We start from the raw sequence: 24,420 nt of genomic DNA on the forward strand, positions 1-24,420 counted from the left end.
AATATCCGTAATAAATTTTCTAAACGCTACTTCAAACTTTGGGTCTTTTGACATTTGCCTTTCAAGAGCCTTAAGGCGGGACAACGCTTGTGGGTAACTATCGGGTACAACGTTTGGTAAGTGCTCCTTCCAGGGTAAAGCGACTTCAAACCTGCCATCCGCCAGTCGTCGAGCCGACTCGTCAATGATACTGACGGCGCGTGCATCGTCGACGCTCTGGCGAGGTAGGCTTTTTGTAATGCCTAAAGAGTCAATATCGTATTGACTTTTAATCAAGGCGTCCAACTCGTCACAGTGCTGGTGAACGTTGAGCTGGTTCACGAATTGCATTGGCTTGGAAGAGTTAGACGAGGCACCGTGGAGTACCCACCCTAAGAGGGTTCTCGAGGCGACAGGTTCATTTTTCCGTCCACAACGCACCTCACGGCTGACTGTCAAATGCCAGTCAGGGGCACCGATAAGTATGGAAGGGGGGTCGCTGCTTGTCGTCAGGTCGGTGGACAAAGCCGCCAAGTGGTCGTAATTTACCACGTTCACTTTATCGTTACGCACCCGTAAATTAAGGGGTTTAATGGCCCTTGCGTTTTCGACAAGGTGTCGTTCGGTTTTACTGCGACCACGGATGTAGAAGTTGACATAACTTACGTCCACGACCTTCGACATATCGCCAACCCCCTCTAACCTGACCCGCTCCTGTCGGATGGGAACAGCACCGATACGAGTCGCTACTTCGCTGTCGATGAGCGTCGCGGTACTGCCCTCGTCCAGTAGTGCCGTCGTCTCATACTCGCCGTCGGGGCCCTCAATAGTGACCGCAATGATTTTAAGAAGGCCGCGCGGGAAGTTGACGGGCTGCGGAGTTTCTGGAAATTGCGGGAGGTCAGTATTAGATATCTGTAGCGGTGCTTCTGTTTCGCTACTGTTACGTATGGTGGCGCTTGTGACGGCACTTTGAACGTCGGTACTGGTATTGGTTACCTGCACGTCGGCCGGTGCGCGTAATGTAATGTCAGTTTGGCCATGAAGTAGTGCGTGGTGTCGTCTGAGACATCCGTCGGCCCCGCAGCGTTTAGTTCCGCGGCAGTTATTCCACGAGTGTGGGTAGGTTTTAAGACATCGATAACACGCTTTTGAGTCTTTTACCCACTGCCACCTGTCGCTTACCGATAGAGAAAGGAATGGTTGACACGCTCTTATGAGGTGTTGTCCTTTCTTGCAAAAACTACAAGTGGGTACGGAGTTGCCGGACGTTGTTGCGTGTACCGACTCAACTCGTTTGGGAAAGGTTTTGTGCATAGTATAAACAGGCGGCCTGGGCGTCACGTTAACAATATCGGATACAAAGTTATATTTAAGTTGTTTGTCCGCCTCCGCTAAAAGAAATTTTGACAACGTCTCTAATTTTGTCATATTTTGAGACGAAGGCATACAAGCGGCGGCAAAGTCGGTAAATCGAGACCTCGTATGCTCGTTTAGTTTTAATAGAATAGAGCGGAAAAGCTCGGGCGAGTACAAGTAGTCATTTTGATTTAAAATTTTAATTGTACTAATTAAGTTTCGCAGTTTGTTCGCAAGTGCATTTAAATGTTCAGGGGTACTTATCTTAGGACTGCCTCGTATGTCCGAGATTTCTCGGGCCACCAGAATTTCCGGCCGGGCGTATGTCTGCTGCAAGGCGTCGATAATCTCCTGAGGGTCAAGAGACGTCCACAGCAAGGACGCCACGGAGTGGTAGGCGGGTCCGCGAATCGCGTTTTGCAGCCGCGAAATGTTTTCCGCTGCGGAAAAATTTGCGTTACTTCTATCGTAACTGGATTTAAAGGCAAGCCATTGGCTTAATTCACCAGCAAAGGGGACCAGTTCGGGTCTTTTAGGGCGGTCGGCGAGAGCATTGATGGCTTGGGCGAGTCGAGCGATCGGTTCAGACGATGAATCAGCTCTCGGTAGTCCTCCGTTAGTACCCGTCATTTGTGTGGGTGGGCAAGGGTTGGCGGTAGCACGTGGTGACAAGGCCTCGAAGGTCAGATCCGCCAGCTGTACGGGTGGACCTTGGGTGTTTCCCAAAGTCACAGCTGGGGTTCTACCTGGCCTGTCACCTGCAATTGCCATGTTTTGCCCGCGTACCCATGACGCGGTACGTCGTAAACTAGAGTAAGAACTACAACGAGACTTATCTTTTAGCTCCGATGCGGCAAGCTTCGCACGAAGCTCCGCTTGCTCGACCTCGGCCTCCGGGCGCGCGAGTTCGCGCTCGCGCTCGGCGTCGCGTTGTGAGAGCTCGCGCTGCCGCTTCAGTTGCTGCCGCGTGCACTCCGCCTCCAGGGCCAACCTTTCTGCCCTTACGGCTGCTGAAGAGCGCGAAGACTGCGTGCGCTCGTTTCCGGTTCGACCACTGCAAGAACTCGCGTTAGTGCTTTGAAAGAAAGCCTCCCCTGTTCGGCGCCGGCTGGGATGGTCGTCTGCCTCGGGCCCTGGCGACGCGCCGGAAGGCGCTGTGTCTGTGGGCTGTAAGACTCTCCCAGCCAACGATGCCGGGTCAATCTCGGAACCAGTGTTCGAAACCAGGCGAACGTCGTGAAGCGAACGATCACTGCACTGGGTTTGCTCGGCTTCGGCAGTTGCCGCTTCTGCGATGGATTTTCTAGAACTCTTAGAACGCGTCAACATGATGAGGTTCTAAAAAAAAAATGCGCAAACGAAAGATTAAAATGTAATGTGAAGTAAATGACGAAAATAAGCTACGGTGAAGAGAAGGATACTACAAATAAAGTGAAATAAGGTGATACTACAACGCATTAATGATAGTACTACGCTAAGGCGACAATGAACTAGAACTAAGACGATTTTAAAACTACGATGAAGACAAAATAATGGTTCTAAATTACAGCGAAGAAGGACCAAATGATAACGACGGGAGAGATGGACTGTATGATACGAAGATGAGGAAAACTGTAACTACCAAATGATAACACCAAGTGAAGCGACAACTGTAATGTTCCAAGATAGACTAAATCACAAAAACAGTACAAACGTCAAAAGGAAAAAATGTGACATAGAAAAGTAAAAAATACAATATTTAAAAACAGAATGGTCTGTCCAGCCAGTCGCCAACAATATCAATGAAATTAAATTTCTACTCACAGTTAATTGTTAGAGGAAATGCTAACACTGTTTTTCCATACAAACATATAACTACCCTTGTTTTCTCCCTGGCCAATGCGTCTAGACAAGTTGAAGGAGGAATCAGAGGACTATGTTACCTCGGTTTACTGTATCTGTCTCTATCACAGTACTTGTGCTGGCGCAGGGTGAGGCGTGATGGCAATTGTGTCTTCATTTAAATTCTTCTGCACTCTTGTTCCCTCTTATTTATTTATTTATTTATTTATTGATAAAGTACAACCACATCGCATACATTTTTTACTTAAAACTAAAATAACAATTTGTATTATATCTAATGCATACGACAACTACGGTGTACATAGCATTAATAACAATAATATTATGTAATTATTATTCATCAAAATTTTTAATTTAAATTTAAATAAAATAATATAAACTTAAACAAATGAGTCTCTTAATTTTTTCGTAAAGTCAAAATATTTATCATGGTACACATCAAGATCAATAATACTATTTATTTTATTATATTGAGCAAATATTTTAAGTGTAATGAACTATAAACATATCTACTTGTTGCAGGATATATAAATTTATATTTGAAAGAGATAGTCAAGATGAAGAACTTCTGTCTATACAACCCGTAGAGCCAAATAAAACATGATATGGTGTACTCCATGGTGCTAAGCAAATGAATGTGGTAAATATATTTATTTTAGTAATAATATTATACTAGTACTTATTTTAAAGTATAGTTTAAATAAACCTTAAACATTCATGTTTTTCCTTTTTTATGATAAAATTGTTTACCTCCTTAGAGTATTTTTCCATTACACAAGTGCATCTTACTTGTTATTGTAAAATTTTTAACCATGACCACCATTTATCTTCTGTCCATCTTTATCATAAATATTTAAAAATAAAAAATCAAGGTATTGCAATTGCCCATTAATTTTAAATTAATTGCCATAGCTGGGCATTTATTAATAAATTTTAAATTAATATAAAATGTACCGCTTACATAAAGTAAGATAATATACAATGTGTCCCAACTCCCAATATCGGTGTCTAAATCAAAATCAAAATCAAAAATATTTTTATTCGGAGTAATTTTTTTACAAAAACTTTACCGAACGTCGATACTACGGTGCCTACCACCGGTTCGGGAACTAACCCGGCGAGAAGAACCGGCGTAAGAAACTCGCACGGGGCCATCTTTTACTAAAAAGATGGAAAATTACAATTTAAAACATATACAGTACAACACGGTCACATTAACCTGACGCACCACTGGAATGTATATGCAAGCTTCGTAATGACGTCATCACCATGCGTCTAGTTAATTTGACTGTGTTATATAACAATATTATCACTAAGAGCTATTTACAATAGGAATTATGAAAAATATTCTAGTAGCCTATAAGAACCACCCTATTCCCAAGGTGTGTTGTCGTCGATGAAATTATTGATTTTATAATAAGCTTTAGTACACAAACGTTCTTTTACTACATTTTTAAATTTATTGATAGAGAGATTTTGAACGTTTTCTGGGATTCTATTGTACAGGCGTATACACTGGCCTTTAAAAGATTTGCTGACTTTGCCTAGTCTGATCACTGGTATTTCTAATTTGTTCTTATTTCTAGTGTTAAAACAATGATTGTCGCTTTTCTTTTTGAAATTATTTAAGTTCTTTCTTACATACAGTACGTTATCCAAGACATATTGAGATGCGACGGTCAGAATATTTATTTCCTTAAACTTTTCTCTTAAGGATTCACACGATGACATCTTATAAATAGAACGTATGGCTCGCTTCTGCAGCACGAATATTGAATTAATGTCCGCTGCATTTCCCCATAGAAGGATTCCATATGACATAATGCTGTGGAAGTAACTAAAGTAAACAAGTCGCGCTGTTTCTACATCAGTTATTTCTCTGATTTTTTTAACAGCATATGCTGCAGAACTGAGCCTATCCGCCAGATTTGCAATATGCGGACCCCACTGTAATTTACTGTCTAAAGTTATACCTAGGAAAACAGTGGTGTCCACTAATTTCATTTTCTCATCATTTAATAATACATTGGTTTGTACTTGTCTAACATTTGGCAAACTGAACTTTAAACATTTCGTTTTGTTAGAATTTAATAGTAAATTATTAGCATTAAACCATTGTACTATTTTTAAGAGAGCACTATTTACCTCGTCGTAATTATATTGTTGTCGCTTCACATTAAAAATTAGTGAAGTGTCATCAGCAAAAAGTACTATCTCATGCTTATCTTTAACTAGATAAGGTAGGTCATTTATGTAAATGGGAAAAAGAAAGGGACCTAAAATAGATCCTTGTGGAACACCTAGCTTTATTTTACTACCATTAGACCTTTTAGAATTAACTTCAACTCTTTGCGTTCTATTTGCAAGGTAAGAACTTAACAGTTTTAGGGCTGTGTCCCTTATACCATAATGATACAATTTTCTGATTAATGTAGCATGTTCAACGCAATCAAATGCTTTGGATAGGTCGCAGAAGATACCAAGTGCATCCTGCGACCCCTCCCAAGCTTCAAATATACTACATAGAAGACTGATGCCTGCATCTGTAGTGGACCTACCTTTAGTAAAGCCAAATTGATTGTTATGTAACAAATTATTACAGTTAAAGTGAACTAGTAATTGATTTAGAATTATTTTTTCAAATACTTTACTAAAAGTTGGCAAAATAGATATTGGTCTGTAGTTAGCTGGGTCAGACTTAGTCCCAGCTTTGAAGAGAGGCATCACCTTGCTATGCTTCATTAGGTCAGGGAACACACCATTTTTAATACAATTATTAAAGACTAGAACTAAGTGCGGGGCAATGATGTCAATTATAGATTTAATAACTCTTGTGGACATACCCCAGAGATCAGTTGTACTTTTAACATTTAGCGATTTGAAAGTCTTAATAATATCCCTGGAGTCGATTTCTTTAAAAATAAAATTGACATCACATTCCTTGACATTTTCTTTAAGTAACCTTTCCGCAACTTCAGGTGAGGAATTTAAGTCTTTTGTAGTTGAGATCGGAATGTCAGCAAAAAACTTCTCAAAAACTGTCGCAACCTCAAGGTCAGAGTTGACCTTTTTATCATCAATATAAAGTTCAAGTTTAGAGTTACGACAGTTGACTCTTCCAGTCTCATCTGCAATAACTTTCCAGGTGGTTTTCACTTTATTTTTAGAGTTCTTTATTTTTTCTTTTATATGGAGGGCCTTCGCAGCTTGACAGACTTTTCTAAAAATTTTTGAATATTTCTTCACGTATATTTTAAAGGATTCACTAGTATTCATTGTTTTTTCATCATATAACTCATACAGTCTTTGCCTACTTACAATAATACCTGGAGTTGCCCAATTTCTGAAATTATTATTTTTATTATTTAAACTGACCGTTTTAGAAGTAAACACAGACTTGAATTCATTTCTCACTACTTTAAACAATGTATTAAAATCTTCATCTGGTTTATTTGACATATCTAAGCGCTGAAGACTTGAAACAAGTTTACTTCTAAATTTCTCAATACGTTTTGTATTTACAGGAATAAACTCAATCTTTTCTTCAGTATTACTATCACATTTAATGTTAAAAGAAGCTAACTGTCCACGATGATCAGAACTCAGAGCATTAATTATTTCTTTTTTACAGGGAGTAACATTTGTGTAAATATTGTCAATGCAAGTGGCAGTTGTTTCGCAAACTCTAGTTGGTTCATTAAATAAATTAATTAGGTTAAACGATTTTAATAAGGATGTGAATCTAATTGTGGTGCAATTTAAGTCTAACAAATTAATATTGAAATCACCACATGCAATAATCCTTTTTTTAGATGCACATACTTTATTTAAAACTTGTTCCATTATTTCTTCAAAAGAGTCGTATAGACCTGATGGAGGCCTGTATACGCTTACAATAATAAGGTGGCTCAGCTCAATACAGGCTACTTCGATTATTCGTTCAGAAGAGAATTTCACAATATCTTTTCGTTCTTTAAACTTTAGCTTTTTATGAATTAAAATTAGAGAGCCACCTCTAATGGCATTTTCTCTGCTGAACGAACTTGCTAACTGGTGATTACAAAAGTTAAATATTAATTCGCAATTTCTAAGCCAGTGCTCTGTAATACACATAATATCTAAGTTATATTCATTTAAAAACAGTTCGATATCTAATTCTTTTCCTATCATCCCTTGCAAGTTCTGGTGTACAAAGTTAATATTAAAATTACAGTTACTTCTTTTATTTTTGGTAGTTTCCCGGTGGTGGGCACGTATATTATTTATATTTCTTAATACATTGCTAGAGTGAGCCTCTGTTGTCTTAGTAACTAATTTAAATCATTTGGAACATATTCCAAACTGTTATCTATACAGTTGTTTAAAAAAGTTGAATGCTCAATAAAAGCACTGGATGGTTTAGCCAATTTGTTGGCTTGTCTTAGAACTAAAAAATGAAATAGCCATCTGGCTATATGTCTGGTATAAGAATGTGATAAGTAAAACTTATCATATGTTAGATTATTAAACCTAAAATTTAAAATATTATTAATATCAACCACATCTATTTGTGGGATATTGTTACTTAAAAGTATACAATTTTGGTTGGTGGCACTACAAAGTAGGCTGTTCAGCTTATATCTTATATGATTTTCTTTAATCTCGTGTGGCAGTTTTTTACTCGTCTCTTTAATATATGGAAAGGTAAACAAAATAATTTTTCTAATATTTTCTTTATTACTTAAAGTGTCTATATAATCCAACATTTGTTTTTTGTTTAACTTTCCTCTTCTCCCGATTAATATAATTAAAATTGAGTTGGGACAAAAAGTAGAATTAATTGCCCGGCTAATTATTTGTTCATATGATGCTCCGGGCAAGCAGGTACAACTTATTTTTTGTCCCAAACACAATTTATTCAAGTGTACACCTACCCCTTGGCCTATTTCATCACAATAAATACTGATGGAACCGGCCTCAGGGGCATATGCCTGAGCTTTATAATAATATTTTGAGGAGTCAGTAGAAGCCTTCACCGCTGAACCGATAACTGAACTATTACTATAATTCTGTGAATGACCTAATTTTGTCTGGCAATTACAATTGTTATACAAGGAGTTAACACGTTCCTCATTGTATCTTCCTATTTCTATGAGTCTGGTATGAGAAGTATTGATCAAATAACAAATTAGTAAAAGAGCCTGAGTAAAAAATAAAGTGGCTGCCATTTTGCAACTTTGAGAGAGAGAAAAAAATAAGAGCCATTTTGTTGATAAAAAATGACATAATATTATTATATTTTCATAACATTAAAGGATCAGACACCGTTGTTGGGTTGGGACTTGGGACACACATGTATAAAGATGGCAGTAATTTGGCAGTAAAAGAAAGTCATCAGTACTCAAAGTAAAAAAAATATCTGTACCTATGAATTCTTTCTGAATGCTTATCATTTTATAAAGATTTTTTTAAGTCTGAAAGTTATTATTATTTAATGCTACAAATTTCCTATGTGGTAGCATTTTCAAGCATCCAAGGTACATGATTCTGCTCTGTTGTGGAGCTAATAGATTCAGAATATTTGACAAAATGATTTGTCTGTTAGTGGTTAGGGCCCTAGTCCCCTTTTTTTTTCATGCAGAGAAATGCTGTGACGCATTGGGCCCTAGCCCCTAGGAGACAGCGACTTTTTGTAGTGATACAAATGCGCGACTGCATCGCTAAAAATGCTTGTGAGAGTAATAATAATTATTAGTTGCATTTTCAACGCGCTAAGGGGGCAAACAAGCAAACGGGTCACCAGATGGAAAGCAACCTCCGTCGCCCATAGACACTCGCAGCATCAGAAGAGCTGCAGGTGCATTACCGGCCTTTTAAGAGGGAATAGGGTAGGAAGGAAATAGAATGATGCAGACTATGGTGTGCGGCGAGACGGGCGAGGAGGCTGCCGTGACGCTCGGTGTTCCCACCGGATCGGTATGCGGTCCCCACGGGTATATCATCCACGTCAATAGTGTGGCTAATGTTCTAAAAATATCACAGAGGCTAAAAACAATGTACAACAAGATTTTGAAAATATCACTAAGTGGGCGCATGATAATGGAATAGGGATGATGACAAGGTCAAAGATTAGTGAATTTTGTTAATAAAATAAAGAAATCACGGTAAAAAAATAAGTGTTCCCAAAATTTCAGCTTGATATCATTTGTATTTTTTTTTGTTATGCGCCTTCAAAGTTGAATATTCAAGTCGATTTTTTTTTCAATTAAATTTCTTAATATTTGTATACAATTCGATAACTTATGCAACTAAAAGCAACTTTTGTTATGAAACCACTTTCATAAACGCAATATTTAATATACCTGTCGAACAAAGTTGTCTCCCGATGCGTACAAACTACGAAAGACTGACGTCATACTTTCGTAGCACTTTGTATGGAGCGTTTCGGGCAGGTCTTTTATTTTTATCTTTATGAGATACCTATTTGAATTGTCATATCTTGGTGAATTTTTAAGCTATCAGAGTCATTATTTCAATGATGTTTCTATTTTTAAGTGTCTTTCAATTACCGATAAGAAAAAAAAATAGTCATCATGCCTATTATACTTAGACCCAGTTTCATCAAGCAATGTTAAATAAATACTTAACGGCTTGGTAAATCAGTTAACGGCCTGTTAGAACTATCGAGCGTTCCACCATACGCTAATGTCATGTCAAATCGCCTAACACGGTGTTAAATTTTAATTCCTGCTGGGGAGGTCCGTTAAATATATAACAGGCCGTTATAATAGTCAAAACAACAACTTTTTAAAGACAATATCCAATATCAATAAAAGAATCTGTTTTTACTTTTGAGTGTTGCCGCCATGTTTCTCCACATCCTTACATATTATTTATTATTTTTCATGTTATGCATAATTATTTATTTTCATTTTGTCAAAAATTCAGCCCTCGGATTTTCTTTGACATTGCAAATACACTGACTTGTATCAAAATTACCAAGCCGAAATAAGTAAATAAAAGTTTGTATCATGATTCATGTTTTCAGCTTTGACAGATCATAATTATTAACCTGGTAAATTAAGAAGAACTATTATAGCGTAACAAATGTATGCGATCAGTGATATTTTAATTTGGTCGCATTATCTACTATTATACTACTATGGAAGAAAGTGACACATTGCAGCATACATGTCGTGATAATCTTGTACATTGCAATTTCGTCGCCTTATAACAAGAATGAACGAATTGATATATTTTGTTCACTCGTTGTTCACTTAACATTGCATTTACTAATCCGCTGTTAAATTTTTACTGTGGGACATAAGTATTTTAACAGTCTGTTTAACTTTCCAAGGTCCGTTAAGTAATGCCTTGTTAGGATTTAACAAACAGAGGTTGGTGAAATTGGGTCTTAACCTATCAAAAACTAAATGCATGCATATACGCTCACCCTATAATCGTTCGGCCAAAATGATACAGCTGCATGATATTGCTATCGTGGGTCACACATAATATGAGTGCTTACATAGCAATAAAATTAATTGTTCTTGTCGAACTATAGAATATGTTAACAGATTTAAATATTTAGGACTTTACGTTGATATAAATTTTAGTTGGATAACGCATGTAAATGAAATATGTAATAAACTTAGGTCATTACTAGGAAGATTTTAACTAAGCAAAATAGTCAGTAAACATACATTATTAGTTATTTATCACGCTCTAGCTGAGTCATTAGTGAACTATGGTCTTATTGTTTATGGCCGTACTTTCAACACACATTTAAGTAACATTAAAAATTTACAAGTTAGACTCAATAAATATTAAATCTAATCATTAAATATTAAAAGGCGGGAAACTATTTTAAGCCACTTTTGTATTTTGATTTGGAATAAACGTTTAAAAAAATATATATGGGAGGGTAGGGAAGGGAAAAGGGTAGGGTATTGGGCCTCCGGTAAACTCATTCACTCTGCGAAACACAGTGCAAGCGCTGTTTCACGCCGGTTTTCTGTGAGCCCGTTGTATTTCTCCGCTCGAGCCGGCCCATTCGTGTCTAAGCATGGCTCTCCCACGTCACAATGTAGCAACACAAACGCGCTACCGTGTCGGGCGATGGCGGTGACAAAACGGAGGGACTAGACTAGGGAGACGGTTCTAAGGTATTTTTATGCCGTTATTTACTGAATCGCGTTTGTAAAGAAAACTTACCGGGCAAGTGTAGACACCTTAATCTTCCCAGTTCAAACATACATAATATTCGACTATGTTCAATCGCAGCTTCCCGACAAGTGTCGGATATGCTATACGCAACTTATCTGGCAGATACTTCATCTGTCAGATAAGTTGTGGATAGCATATGCGAAACTTATCAGGCTTGTTGAGTATCAGTCGAATAAAACAAAGAAAATCCAAATGAGTGGAAACAGCAGCTATAGTGCGTCAAGAAAGTGAAGATTTTTTTTTAATTTCTTCACTTTCTTGACGCACTATAGCTGCTGTTATATGCTGTATAGTGGCAACATCGTAGTGTTATCCCTTTTTAGGGTTCCGTAGCCAAATGGCAAAATGGTACCCTTATAGATTAGTCATGTCTGTCTGTCTGTTAGTCCGTATGTCACAGCCACTTTTCTCCGAAACTAGAAGAGCTATACTATTGAAACTTTGTAATTAGATGTAATCTGTGAACCGCTTTAAGATTTTGATACAAAAATGGAAAAAATATTAAAACTTTTAGGGGTCCCCACTCCCCATAGATACAACTGAAACAAAAATAAAAAAAAAATCATCTAACCTATGCATGTGGGGTATCTATGGATATATCTTTAAAAATCATAGCGACTGACCGAACTTTCGGTTTCGGCCAGTTTCGGCCAAACAATCTAGTTTCGGCCTTAGTTTCGGTTTCGGCCAAAATACAGCCGAAACTTTCGGCCCCGCCGAAACTCATGCGTCGTTCGGTAAACTTCACAGTTAAATCGTGCTTGCTTGCCAACGAGGCCCCGGCAAAAACACAATTTTTGCCTAGTTTCGCTCTGTCGACTCGCACTTGACCGATTTTTTTTGTTTATTGATTTTTCCCTACGCTTACGTACAATTACCGAGCTGAATTCTAAATTTCAGCCTTCTAGGTCATCTGGAACTGGGTTAGAATTTTGATCTATAGGTCAGTCAGTGATAAAAATGTAGATTTTCGGACGTTAATATCTTAACAACCGTTAGAGCTGTGTTTATAAAATTTAGAGCATATATATTTAACTCGCATGTCTCATTATATGAGCCGAAACGTTTATGTGAAATAATTTCTGAACTATGAGGGGGTCAAAAGTAGCTGCAAATGGTTCGTGTAGTATTTACACACGGTGCTGCTCGCCACTTGCGAGCACTGCTTGTCTGCCAAGCCAAGGCTTGCTTAACATAATGCATTTTATTTTTCAAGAGGTATTTATAAAATCTATCACTGATTATTATGTATTATTATCGGATGTGGGTACTCTTTTGGTTATTAGATGTAACTTAATGAAACATTAATATAAGATAAAATATTTATTTAAGCTCACATTATTAGGTATAATCTTACGCATAACTATTTGTGGTTACAATAGTAATATAATAAAATAAATAATAATAATCAATTTTAATATAAAAGCATAATACATTAGAGTGCTGTATGCACAGTATTGTCAAAAGGGAATTACATACTCAGCATTTGTAGGTTTTTGTATTATAATATTATTACTTAACATAAACAACAAGTAGTATTACTTAACTTTAAAACAGATCTTGCCATAGTTTGGTGCACCAATATGTAATTTAATTCATTTGTTTCATTATTATATCTGTTATTGTTAGTGACAGTATATAAAAACATTCCGAAAGCTGTATACAAAGCCTTAAATCAAATTAGAGGTGTATCACATCATTGCAAGTAAATTGTAGTAAAAGCACCAAATTGTTAATCATAGTATTTAATGTAAAACGTGGTTATCAGTGCACTTATTATATTTACACCTATTTAAAGTTGCTAATTGCAAAAAGACGTCTACAAAACATTTTGTAAGAAATTTATTGGGACTGGATACAAAGTAACGAATTCACTTCGACAAAGATGACTAGTAAATAGATTTTAAATCAATTTTCTTATAATTAATTTATATTTTGTTATTTCTTTTTAAGTATTGATAAATAAGATTATATACAATTAGAAAGAAACATAATATGGCCGCATGATAATGCATTGGCATGTTGCTGAGGACTTCCTTTATCCCCCTCTTGCCTTTGACACTGTTTTTTGCAATTAAATTGTTGTCGTTTCTCGTTTCATCAACAGTTTTTATTTCAGAATTGTTTAAATAATGGTAACTCTCGACAGGTTTGTCAGCTCTTAATTCTAAACTGCAAGTATCATCTTTCCACAGATCGTTAGCTTTCGAGACATTTATTTCTTTTGTACCCCATTTAACTTCATAGGTTTGCTTTTCCGAACATTTATTTATACTTTCCTGTAAGTAGCTATCTATCTTGGATAACTTTTCTTGAACATCAGAATTAACTAGTGGACTATGGCTCCTTCTTAAGAAATCGACTCCCCTATTATCATCAAAGATACTGTCGTTAAGTTGTAGCACGTTATTATTTGGAATCGATAGATTTTCCTGGACGTTTAACGAAGGACTGTGGCTTTGTCTCGTCAGATTGATTCCCAAAACAGTTTTTTCTTTAGCTGGTGAAAACTGTGATGTTAGATTATGATTTTTTACAGATACCTGTGGACTCTGACTTCTTTTAGGCAAACCAATTTCATCGACACTTTTGTTTTCATTGAGATTTAGGAAATTGTCTTTACATACGGAATTCACGATCTTATAACTGGTTAAATCTTCATAGTTGTTTTTAATAAAAGACACCGGCTTAAACGTTTCCTTTTGTATTGAAGGTTCTTTCACATTTATCGCATCTAGATCTAATGGGACTGGTGTGAATTTGACTTTAATTACGTCTTCATACTGTATTGTTTCCGTTTTGATTATGTCGTTTATGTAGTCGACGTTTCCTGACGAAGCGTGGCCTTCAAAAACAGACGGTGACTCAGTCACGTCGTGTCGAGCCGAACTATGAACTCTGTCCACGGTTACTTTACTTAGTAACTTGCCATCTACACTTTTTATATCAGAAAGCATCTCTCCATCGAAGTGGAGGGGTGTTTCTAATTTTCTAGTCCTTTGTGGTGAAGGGGAGTCGATTTTAGGTTTGGCACTCGGAGTAATAGGAATAGGTCGAAATACTTTTGTAGTGTAAACAGTGTCAGTATTATAGAAAAATTCTTCGGGAGTTTTAGCGTGCGTGAGCTTTACAGAAGGGTCGGCCTCCTTTGGCAAAGAAGCTTTGTCCTTCGAGGTTCTTTTTGCACACCTGAAAAAATTAACAAAAATCCTGTACTAACATTAAATTATCAAAACAAAAAGTTTAAATGAATTTTAGTGATTTAACACAGGGCTACGAACTAAAAAGTAAAAACAACAGCGATTTTAAATTCTGCTACTGTTTATTTAACGTTATTAATTTCAAATGGAATGGTCCATTTCGCTATGTGAAATTTTGGATATATAAAAGAGATTCATCGTCTAGCTAGAGAGTTAGGGCTAGATTCTAGCCCCTAATCATAAAAATAATTAAAGCTAAATAAATCTACTTTCGTCATACAGGTTACTTTTGAAACATAGATTGACAGTGAGGAAAATGTTTCGATTTAAATATTTAAATATTTTGTGTGATTAGGGGATTACTGAATTCAAAGTCAAAACAGAATACTATTGAATTAGGTATTTAGGAAAGTGTATGGTTCTTTTAATCTTTTGATAAAGCTTTTTACATAAATGTAATAAGATTTTCAGACATACGAACGGGTTTAGTGTTTGTAGGAATCATACACTTTTGTTTAATAGGTTGTAAAGTATAATTACTATATAATATTATAATTTATATCATTGAACATAAAATAGCCAAAACAATCTCAATCATAATAAACGTATACGGTATAAACAAATACATCAAATATGTTTATACAAAACCAAGCATCTAAATAGATTAATCAACGTCTACTACTTCTACAGGAATCCACCCCAGTTTTTTGGGGGGTCAGTATATACAAATCAGTGGGAGGAGTTAATAAGTTTATAGTAACACACTCATTAGTTAATTTATGGGAAAACGATCACAATTTGGCAGCGTATGACGAGCTTCTTGAAGAATATTGTTTATTGTAAGATAATTTAGGCTCAAACTTTACTTTTGATAGACAAATTGGAGATAAAATTTAAAATCGTAAAGTACAAAGTCTAATTGTAAAGAATTTAGAAAAAGTATGTGACTAAAAAGAAATGTGCTAAACGGCAGTATCACGAATTTCGCATGATTTTAATTGTGTTTGTGCATTCTGCAATTTTCAGATATAAATCGCTATGGATATGATATTTATGCGATTAAAGAGAATGAAAAGTGAACAGGGGATAGTTTTGACCATTTTATGTCTGTACTTATGTTGTATTTAGGGCTCGCATCATACGCACCGTGCAGTTGAAGCACTGACTGTGGTAGTTATTGTTGAGCGCCTCGACCCACCTGTCGCCAGCCTCCACGGGGAAGCCACAAGCGAAACATTTGGTCGTGAACAACTCGTTCCAATCTGAAATTGTATGTATCATCATCATCATCATTATCATTATTATAAGTAGGTACCTTAGTTTCTGCGGTTGTTCTGATACCATTAAATGGGTCCCAGATATTATAATAATATTATGATCTATTAAAATACATAGTATATAAAAATGTTTTATATAAGTAGAAATGCCTGCAGAAAAAAGGGAAAAGTATTGTAGTTTTAAAAAAAGAATCGTTCGGGCAAATCTAACTGTATTAACTATTATTTCACTTACCAGCCTCGCAGTACGGTAGGCCATCTTCTAAGAAAAATGTGTTGTTGCCAAACACCTTTCCACAGTAGACACAGATAAAGCACTCAGGGTGATAATGCTTACCGATGGCGTTCAAGCAATCCTAGAAAATGAAATAATAAACAGTAGTATGTAGAAGCAAAGGATATCAAACAACAAAATTATAAAATATATAATGCAAGACGCACCCCTTTAATTTTTGCGTGGCATTTGTCGCAAGCCGGAGCAATATACTGTTCGAAACAATATTCGCAGTAGAGTTGACCATTCTCCTCGACAAATCCGATATCTTGTAATGGACGCCTGCATGTAGCATTGACGCAAATGAAGTGTTCAGGGCACCAAATACGACCCAGAGCTGTTATGAATGGACCCCTATAAAGAAAATATACTTTAAAATCTTCTGTATCGAATTTAAAGCAAGTCATAAAATAATTACGCAAATCACAACTCACATTTGCATTATGATAAAATACAGTATAATCTGTATTTTAGGAGCCTTTCCGCCGTACTCAGAGACATTTAATTACGATTAACCATCAATTTAATGAAGAGTTTGACAGATAATGTATGGAGCTTATGTCAAATTTTTAAATTAATTACATTTAAGTAATTAATGTTCCACTCTGAGTGCGGCAGTAAGTATCATCGATTAATCTTGATTACGCAATACGCAATTATTTTATGCTTGCAACAAATTGACGTTCAACAATTTAAACGGTTGTCGTTCAATTTGTTATTTAAACTCAACGAATGCAACAAATCAAAACATGCGGGATGCACTTTGGCTTAAGTGTAATTTATGTTATATGTATAATGTATATGTACTATATACTTAAATGTTGTTACCTTTGTATAGCTTTGTCGCATTTGTGACAAACTGGGTAGTGCCCATCAGTAACATCGCCCGAAGTCATTGTGCTTAAGGGCCTTGAAATAATTCGAGAGTCTCTTCTTCCATCATTGTTTCTTATATTTTTTTTATCACGACGTCTGACTACCACTTCTTCATCTTTGGAATTATTAATTAAACCGTTGGGACTGATTTTATCATGATCTTGTTTAGATATAGAATCAATAGTATTTTCGCTGGTATTGTTACCTATTGATTGTACTGCCTTGTATGAGTAAAGGGTATTATCATATAAATTATTAGGAAGTGTCGGTTTCTCCTCTCCATTATTTTCGATTTTCTTCAAATTATTATTATTGGATAGACCATTACTTTTGTTATCCTTACTTAAACCGTTTTCTTTTGATGGAAGGGACTCCAAAGACTCATTACTATTCGTAAATATTTTCCTTTTACTAATGTTGTTAATGCTATTGTTATCAGTGCTTAAATCTGATTTGAGAATATTCCGGGATAAACTTTCATTTAAGAAGGGCGAATTTTCGAATAATTTCTTCTTCCTTAAACTGTTTGTGGGTGGAGTTTCTGTCTTTCCTTTATTGGAATCATCACTAGAATATTCACTGCTACTACTTTTTCCCTTCGATCCATTAAAATTGTATGAACCGTTATCACTTATCTTTGTGTTTACATCCGCATTGTGTGACATTATATTGAGTGAGTGATTATATGGTGGGTGTGAATTTGGAGTACTTGAAGCTTGGAATGTAGGTACTGGCGTTGTGGGTAGTGGGGGTGGTACTGGCGTGTAAGAAGAATGATTGTTGGTCGTTTGGTTTAATGTGACATTATTTATAATCTGATTTATCGGCACCGGAGCAGGATTTGCTCCACCATATGTGTTGCTTTTATCAAAAGATTTATTGAATGAGCGGTTAAGCGTATTTTCTCTGCTGATTTCGGCTGATGTAGCATTGTCTGAGTTGAGAGGATGTTTTGTAACTACTGTGTCTTGAATTTTGTCTGCCATAGATTGAATATGGTCGGCGGGTTTTATTTTTCTTTGTATGCCAATCTCATATCCATTTAATGCCATTTTGGCCATTTTTCTTATGAGTCTTTCTTCTGCTGGACTTTTGAAGTCTGTTCGTTGTGGACTGCCGTTATTTTGTTCATTAGCTGTTAGAAAACAAAACAACAAAAATAAACAAACTGTTAATCTAGAAAACTCAACAAAAGCAGTTAAACATTTTAGTGCAAATGCAACAGTACAAAAATAAAGTTTTATCATAATATGTAATTTGTATTCACAAACAACAATACGCATAATAAGAAATTTTAGTATAGAATAATTTGAACTACGCGTTTAACGAGTCAACCTATAGTCATGCATCACACAAAACGACAATCATGCCCTAACACAAAATCACCTAATATTTCCATTGCAAGATCCGCAAAGTGGTACACGAGATCCGGGCAGGGCCGCTTTATTTAATATTCCCCTTCCACGTCTAGGAGCCGTTGATACACCAAAGTTTTTGCCCCGTGGAGTAACTCCTACACTGGAACCTGTCGACGGGGTAGGATCACACACTGGATCTTGGTTAGCACCAGAATTCAAAGGGTTTGTTTGATACATATCAGACTGTGTAATAGAACTTGCAACATTTTTATTAGTAGTATTAGAACATACATTCTGTTTAGGGAATGCCGTACTACTAATTGATTGTGAAGGGTAAACTTCCTTAGTATTAATAAAAGATGGCTGAATGTTAGATTCGATTGGTTGATATGAGCCAGAAGGTTGTGGGCCTTTTCTAATTTCTATTACTTTTGCTGATTGTTTCCGTTCGAATTCCTCAAAAGTCTTTTGAGTCCTTTGAACGGTGGTGTTTCCATATTCGGACACATTTTGTGATTCCATTTGCCTTTGAGCATAATTTTGTTTATACATAGAGTTCTCTTTGATACTCATATCTTTTTGATTATATCTTTCCGTTTGGTAACCAACATTCGAAAGCCGTTCTTCTTTTACAATAGACGGTTGAGAAGTAGGAAAATTCATAGAGTTCGCAACATTGACATTCATCAAATTACTTTGTCTATTTGTTGTTGCCTGTTGCTGCACTTGGTTAAACAAATTTGAGTTTGCTTCCTTAATACGAGGAGCTTGAGCTTTTAATCCTGATGGTCCTTGTGCCGGCGAACGAGACCTTGGTTTGGGCGTTGGTGATCTACTGCCTTCATCACTAGATGGATTATAAGTGTAGGTATCGGGTGCCAGGTGCTCAACAGTAATCAAGTTCATTTGGTAGTGCGGTATTATAGGCGCTGGTTTGTTAATTAAACTTGGAGTAGTAGGTCGACTTCGAGCTGGGGAAATTCGTAATGTTGAGTCATCTATTACTGGTTGGAACGTCATTGTGATTGGCGTGTCTTTGTGCTTATATTGAGGATGGGGTGTATACTCCAAAGGTGTTTTAATCTGTTCTGTTTTAATCTGTGGTATTTTTGAAAACTGGGGCGTTGGAGCATATGTTGGGGTTTCTTTAAATTTTGGTTCCACCGATTTTTCTCGTGGTTTACCCGGAGGTTCTGTGCTCGGGGTTACTGGTCTTTGAGGAATAGCTGGTGCATTAAACATTTCTGGAGTTACTCCTCGTTGTGATGGTAGTAATTCAAAGTTTTGTTGGTAGGGTGGAATACTATCTGGTCTGTGCAATCCAGATTTTGATCTAACAGCAGCGGATGTAAGTCTTTCTTTTTTGTCTAACCTTTCGAAATAATTCTGTGCTGATTTGACTGAAGAAAAACCGTGTGTAGTTAAACCAGATGTTGAAAAATTGGATTGTTCCACAAAATTTGATTGCATCGTTTCACAATTTCTATAAGAATATTGTTGCGATTTTTGGTAACTAGAACTAGACTGTTCTTTGCAAATTGACTTGATGTTTATTTGTTCTGAAAGTTTATCTGGTTGTGATGGGAAAGCTTGCTTAGAAACAGGCTTAAAAGCAGATACCTCCGAATTTATTTGGAAAGTGCTTGACTGTTCTGCTTGCTGATGAGAATAGGTTTTTTCATATTGATCAATACATATCTGAGCAGAACTTTGTGTTGCCAATGGGCGAATTATTTCACTTAATGTCTTAGAAACATCTGAATTCTGTACAGTTGATGATTGACTCTCATTTAGACCGAACACAAATGGACTAAATGGACGGTCTGGAGCAATGGTAAGTGCATCTTTTAATGATCCTCGTTCAGCAGTAAAACTTTTTACAGGTGTGAATGGTCTATCAGGTGCAGTTGTTAGTGCGTCTGCCAATAAGGAGCCCTCTACATGTGATGTATTGCTAATGAGTTTTGGTTCTACATTGATTTTGAAATCGGATGGAATATATGGAGTTGTTTCAAGGGGTAATTCTATCAAATCAATTGTTTCAGGTGGATTATATGTTTTGATTGGGGGAATTGGTGATACAGGGCGTTTAGGTAATTCGAATTTCAATTTTGGCAAAACCACAATTTCCTTTTCATTTTCATCACTTTGCTCTTGCTTTACTGGATTCGATTGGAGGTCAGATGAAATCTCCGTACTTTGTGGAGGTAAATTAATTGAAGCCATGATTGGTGCAGGATGAGGTAACGGTGAATATGGTCTATCAGGTGCAGTCGTTAACGCGTCCACTAATGATAGCGATGCGTTGTTAGAGTTTGATATTACGATATCATCACGTTTGATTTCGGTACTTGCAGTAGTTTGATTAATTTCCTCACTTTTTTCAGCACCTTGATTGGTTGTGTTAGTATCGCGTAGACCCTCGTTTTGAATCGAAACTGTTTCTTCTTTTTGAGCCAGCAACAAATTAGAATTAGTGTTTTCGCTTTTTTGTTGGGTAGATCTTTGCTGTTCTTCATTGTAATTACTTGTTTCTTCTTTTTTGACTTGCGATTGCTTTGTTTCTGCGCATTGCTCCATCTGGTTAGAACTTTCTTCTATAGTTTTCTGAATGTCAGACTTGATAGAACTTATTGTTTGATCATTTGGTTTCTTTGCTTCCTGCGCAGTTACATTTGTTTGATAAACAGCAACGCTTTGACTTTCCGAAGCAGCCTGCTGTGAAAAACTTTGAACAGTACAGCTAGATGATTGTTCAACTTTTTGAGATTGTTTACTTTCAACAATAGATTCAACTTTCGATGTTGTAGCTGCTGCTTTCGACATACTGGCAGCAGAGAATGATAAATTTGAAGAAAATTCTGATGTACTCTGCGATGTCGAGGTTGCAGAAACTTGAGCAACAGATTTTAGCTGTTCGCTTGCTGCTTGAGATGAAGATGTATTGCGTGCTTGCAATAATAAAGATTCCGTTGGGACTTTCGATGACAAATCAGTAGTTGTCGCTGGTTTACAGGTATTCGGTATATTTTCTTGTGTTGATGGCTCATCTTCAGGGGGATTTGGAGGGGGCCACACAATGCTTTTAACATTTTTGGCTGTTAGTAGTATTAGGTAAATAAGGTTGCGAGTAGGGAAAGAAAAACAATGAAGCAGATTAGTATTTTTTTAAACGGCTAAAATATTTATAACTTTTGCACTTTAAAATTATACAATCAAATAACCAATACGAATCTCAAAATGGCTGACTTCAGACAATATACTTCTCAGTCAAATTCAGTGCTTATGATGCGTAGCAGTTATTATACGTATTAAAAGCACATGATCATAAAATGTGCGAAAATGCAATTCAGTGATTAATTAATTATTCATTAACTAACACAGTCCATTGAAAAACTATAATCTTAAGATTTAATTAACAACGGACGGAGCAAATAACAGCTATTTATAAAGCTAAGCGCTAAAACAATTTTCTTTTATACCCTTAAACGTTTTATTTATTACCTTTATTAAGAAATGAAACTGGGGCCTCTGTCAAAATAAATATTCTTATTACATATTTTGTAATTTTTGTCATTATGTATATCGTTTATATTTCCATGTTAAGCAAATATTTTAATAGTCAATGATTTTAGTAATTTACTGGTATTTTTATAAAAATATACTAGTCGTATTATAATGAATTTCCTCTGCTCTATTCTACGTTATGTTAAAGTTAAATTGTCTAACATATAAATGTACGCCAAAGCCTCAAATTAATTAGATTATTAGCTCTTTACTCGTTGTAAACACCTTAAAAACTCTTGTAGATTAATATTACATGATGCATGACTACAAGACTACTTACATTAAGAAATACAATGATATTATGTCCTGCTATGTTTATCATTCAGTCTCAGTCCTATATAACACCTTTTTGTTTCCTTTAATTAAATTACTGATACATACTGTTTTTTGGACTACATTACTCTATTTATTAATTCTTTGCATTACATCATATTATGATGACATGTTAAAATATGTAGGTCCTATAATTTTAAATAATAAATATTATATTATTTTATGTACTAAAATCTAAAACTACAGCGTTATTCAAAGACTCGCACTTCGAAACTTGGTATGAATTCCTTATAATATACTTTTCTTGTACATACTAGTACCAGTCCAAAAGGAGAATAACATCGTTTGATATACAGTAGCAAATAAACTCTGTCGGTTGTTACAAATAATGATTATAGCGACGACATCCTAATAAGCTATCCAAAAATTACTAGAACATTACAAAACAGGCCCTACAAAAATGAAATAGAAAAAATAAATAAATTTAAAGTTCCTATTATAAAGCAAAAGTGACCCGCTTACTTGGCGCGAAAGGCATATGTGGGGCGGCGGTGGGCGCGTTGACGGGCCTCGCTGGTGATACGGGGCCGGAGCGTGGTGACAGCGACGGCGAATATGCCGAGCCGATAGATGAGCCAAACGGCTTCGGTCCCGACAGGTTGCTAGATGGCTGCAAAAATATCTTTGATGCAGTACCCAACCAGACTTTAGGCACCTTTGAAAGATAGCGCCGCTCTTGTAGAGCATTGTTTTTGTCATTGAGAGCACACCAGAGATGTGTTGCGAGAAATTTGTTTTTAAGATCCAATAGAATCGCTGCGCTGAATGTTGTCAGGCAAAAGAAGCGTTTCTATTGGTTCTCAAAAACACATTCCTCGCAAGTCGCAACACATCTCTGGTGAAAACGCAGCCTAAAGAGTGGCGAGTGGTAGACTGCTTAGTTGCAGTAATGACTAACGATGTTTCATGTTTGACACGGACGATGCAATACATGTTCGCGTGCAAATGACGTCCCTTTAGGCATTTAGGCACTAATGTAGCCGTTTTTATCAATGGCAACTATGATAGCCGCCAGCAACATTAATTATTCTCAACGGAGTTTGAAGTAGAGAACAACAGCCAGAAATGATACGGCATGATTAATAGTATTATATTTCATTCTTCAAAACTTACGCTGAATAAGGATGAGGAACCGTTGGTATAGTTGTTGGTAGCGAGCGGCGGTAGTGGGGTGGAGTAGGTATTGGTTGGAATACGTCCACCGCTGAAAAATATATTAAAAACATTAAGTCCGTGTTATGGTGTTACGTTTAAATATATAAAGGTCAAAAATATTTAAAATAATTATCTTAGGGCCTGTTTCACCGCTTCCTGATAAGCCTACCCACCACTTAATTTGACAGATGGAGTATGGTAAATCTGTCAAATAACCCTATCGGGCACCTTATCAGGAAGCGGTGAAACAGGCCATTAGGATCCTATTTTATTATAAATGCAAATTGAATGCGCCTCGAAAGTTTTTTTATCGTGTAAGTATGGGCGCAAAGTCGCAAATAATTATCAATGACTAAAAAAGATATAGTGGTGGCGGTTAGTCGACAAAATAGTATAAAAAATATTTACGGTGGCACGGTGACTGGCTCCAAATTAAGTGCTGGCGGGTTCTGGCGAGCCACGAGCTTAGCGTGTATGTCGCAGTACAGCTTGCCGTTTATGTTGTAGTAGCCCTGATTCTTAAGCGAGGTGCCACACGTCGAACATTTGAAGCATTCCACGTGTAAATTCTTATCCTTGATACGCACGAAAACGCCACTGCACAGAAGTAAAATGTGTGTTAGGTGGCATTCATAATATAGAAATAGAAACGAGCAAAATTAATGTATTTTGAATCGATACAGGAAATATAAAACATGACCTTGAAATACAATATCGATGGCATGAACCTAGATCTACGAACATTCATGCTTACCATAACTGTGTAACATATTTTTGCCAAGCGGTAAATCGGTACACGGTTCAATTAATTATATTACAGTACAGTGAATTGATGACATGCTGATGAGAGTTATTAGTATCGTGCGCTACTACACAGTGATTTGTGAGTGGTCGTAGGACGTATTTCATTATGTAACAGCGCGGCGATCCATGGCTAGTCGCAGCCATCGACCGTATAAAATTATCTGATTAATGATCTACATTTTCCATGTCGA

General features: G+C 36.4%; 1 protein-coding gene across 11 annotated transcripts in view; it reads right to left on the minus strand.

Annotated features, from left to right (window-relative positions):
• Window positions 1-14,364: 14,364 nt before the first annotated feature.
• Window positions 14,365-24,420, minus strand: part of LOC121731303 (PDZ and LIM domain protein Zasp) — a 42,078-nt gene continuing 32,022 nt past the window's right edge. For 3 of the 11 annotated variants that reach the window (XM_042120672.1, XM_042120675.1, XM_042120676.1), the window contains 9 exons: window positions 23,834-24,022; window positions 23,384-23,474; window positions 22,733-22,880; window positions 20,722-21,468; window positions 18,399-19,341; window positions 16,304-16,490; window positions 16,098-16,218; window positions 15,732-15,847; window positions 14,365-14,574 (listed from right to left, as the gene is read on the minus strand). In XM_042120672.1, the coding sequence (XP_041976606.1) occupies window positions 14,497-14,574; window positions 15,732-15,847; window positions 16,098-16,218; window positions 16,304-16,490; window positions 18,399-19,341; window positions 20,722-21,468; window positions 22,733-22,880; window positions 23,384-23,474; window positions 23,834-24,022 (2,620 nt within the window). In that variant the 3' untranslated portion in view covers window positions 14,365-14,496. Of the gene's footprint in view, window positions 14,575-15,731; window positions 15,848-16,097; window positions 16,219-16,303; window positions 16,491-16,964; window positions 18,148-18,398; window positions 21,469-21,874; window positions 21,902-22,732; window positions 22,881-23,383; window positions 23,475-23,833; window positions 24,023-24,420 lie in introns of those variants that run through there. The other 8 variants (XM_042120680.1, XM_042120674.1, XM_042120678.1 and 5 more) reach the window with 8 other exon arrangements.

This window comes from Aricia agestis, chromosome 10, assembly GCF_905147365.1.
Source record: "Aricia agestis chromosome 10, ilAriAges1.1, whole genome shotgun sequence".
In the NCBI taxonomy this organism is placed as follows: domain Eukaryota; kingdom Metazoa; phylum Arthropoda; class Insecta; order Lepidoptera; family Lycaenidae; genus Aricia; species Aricia agestis.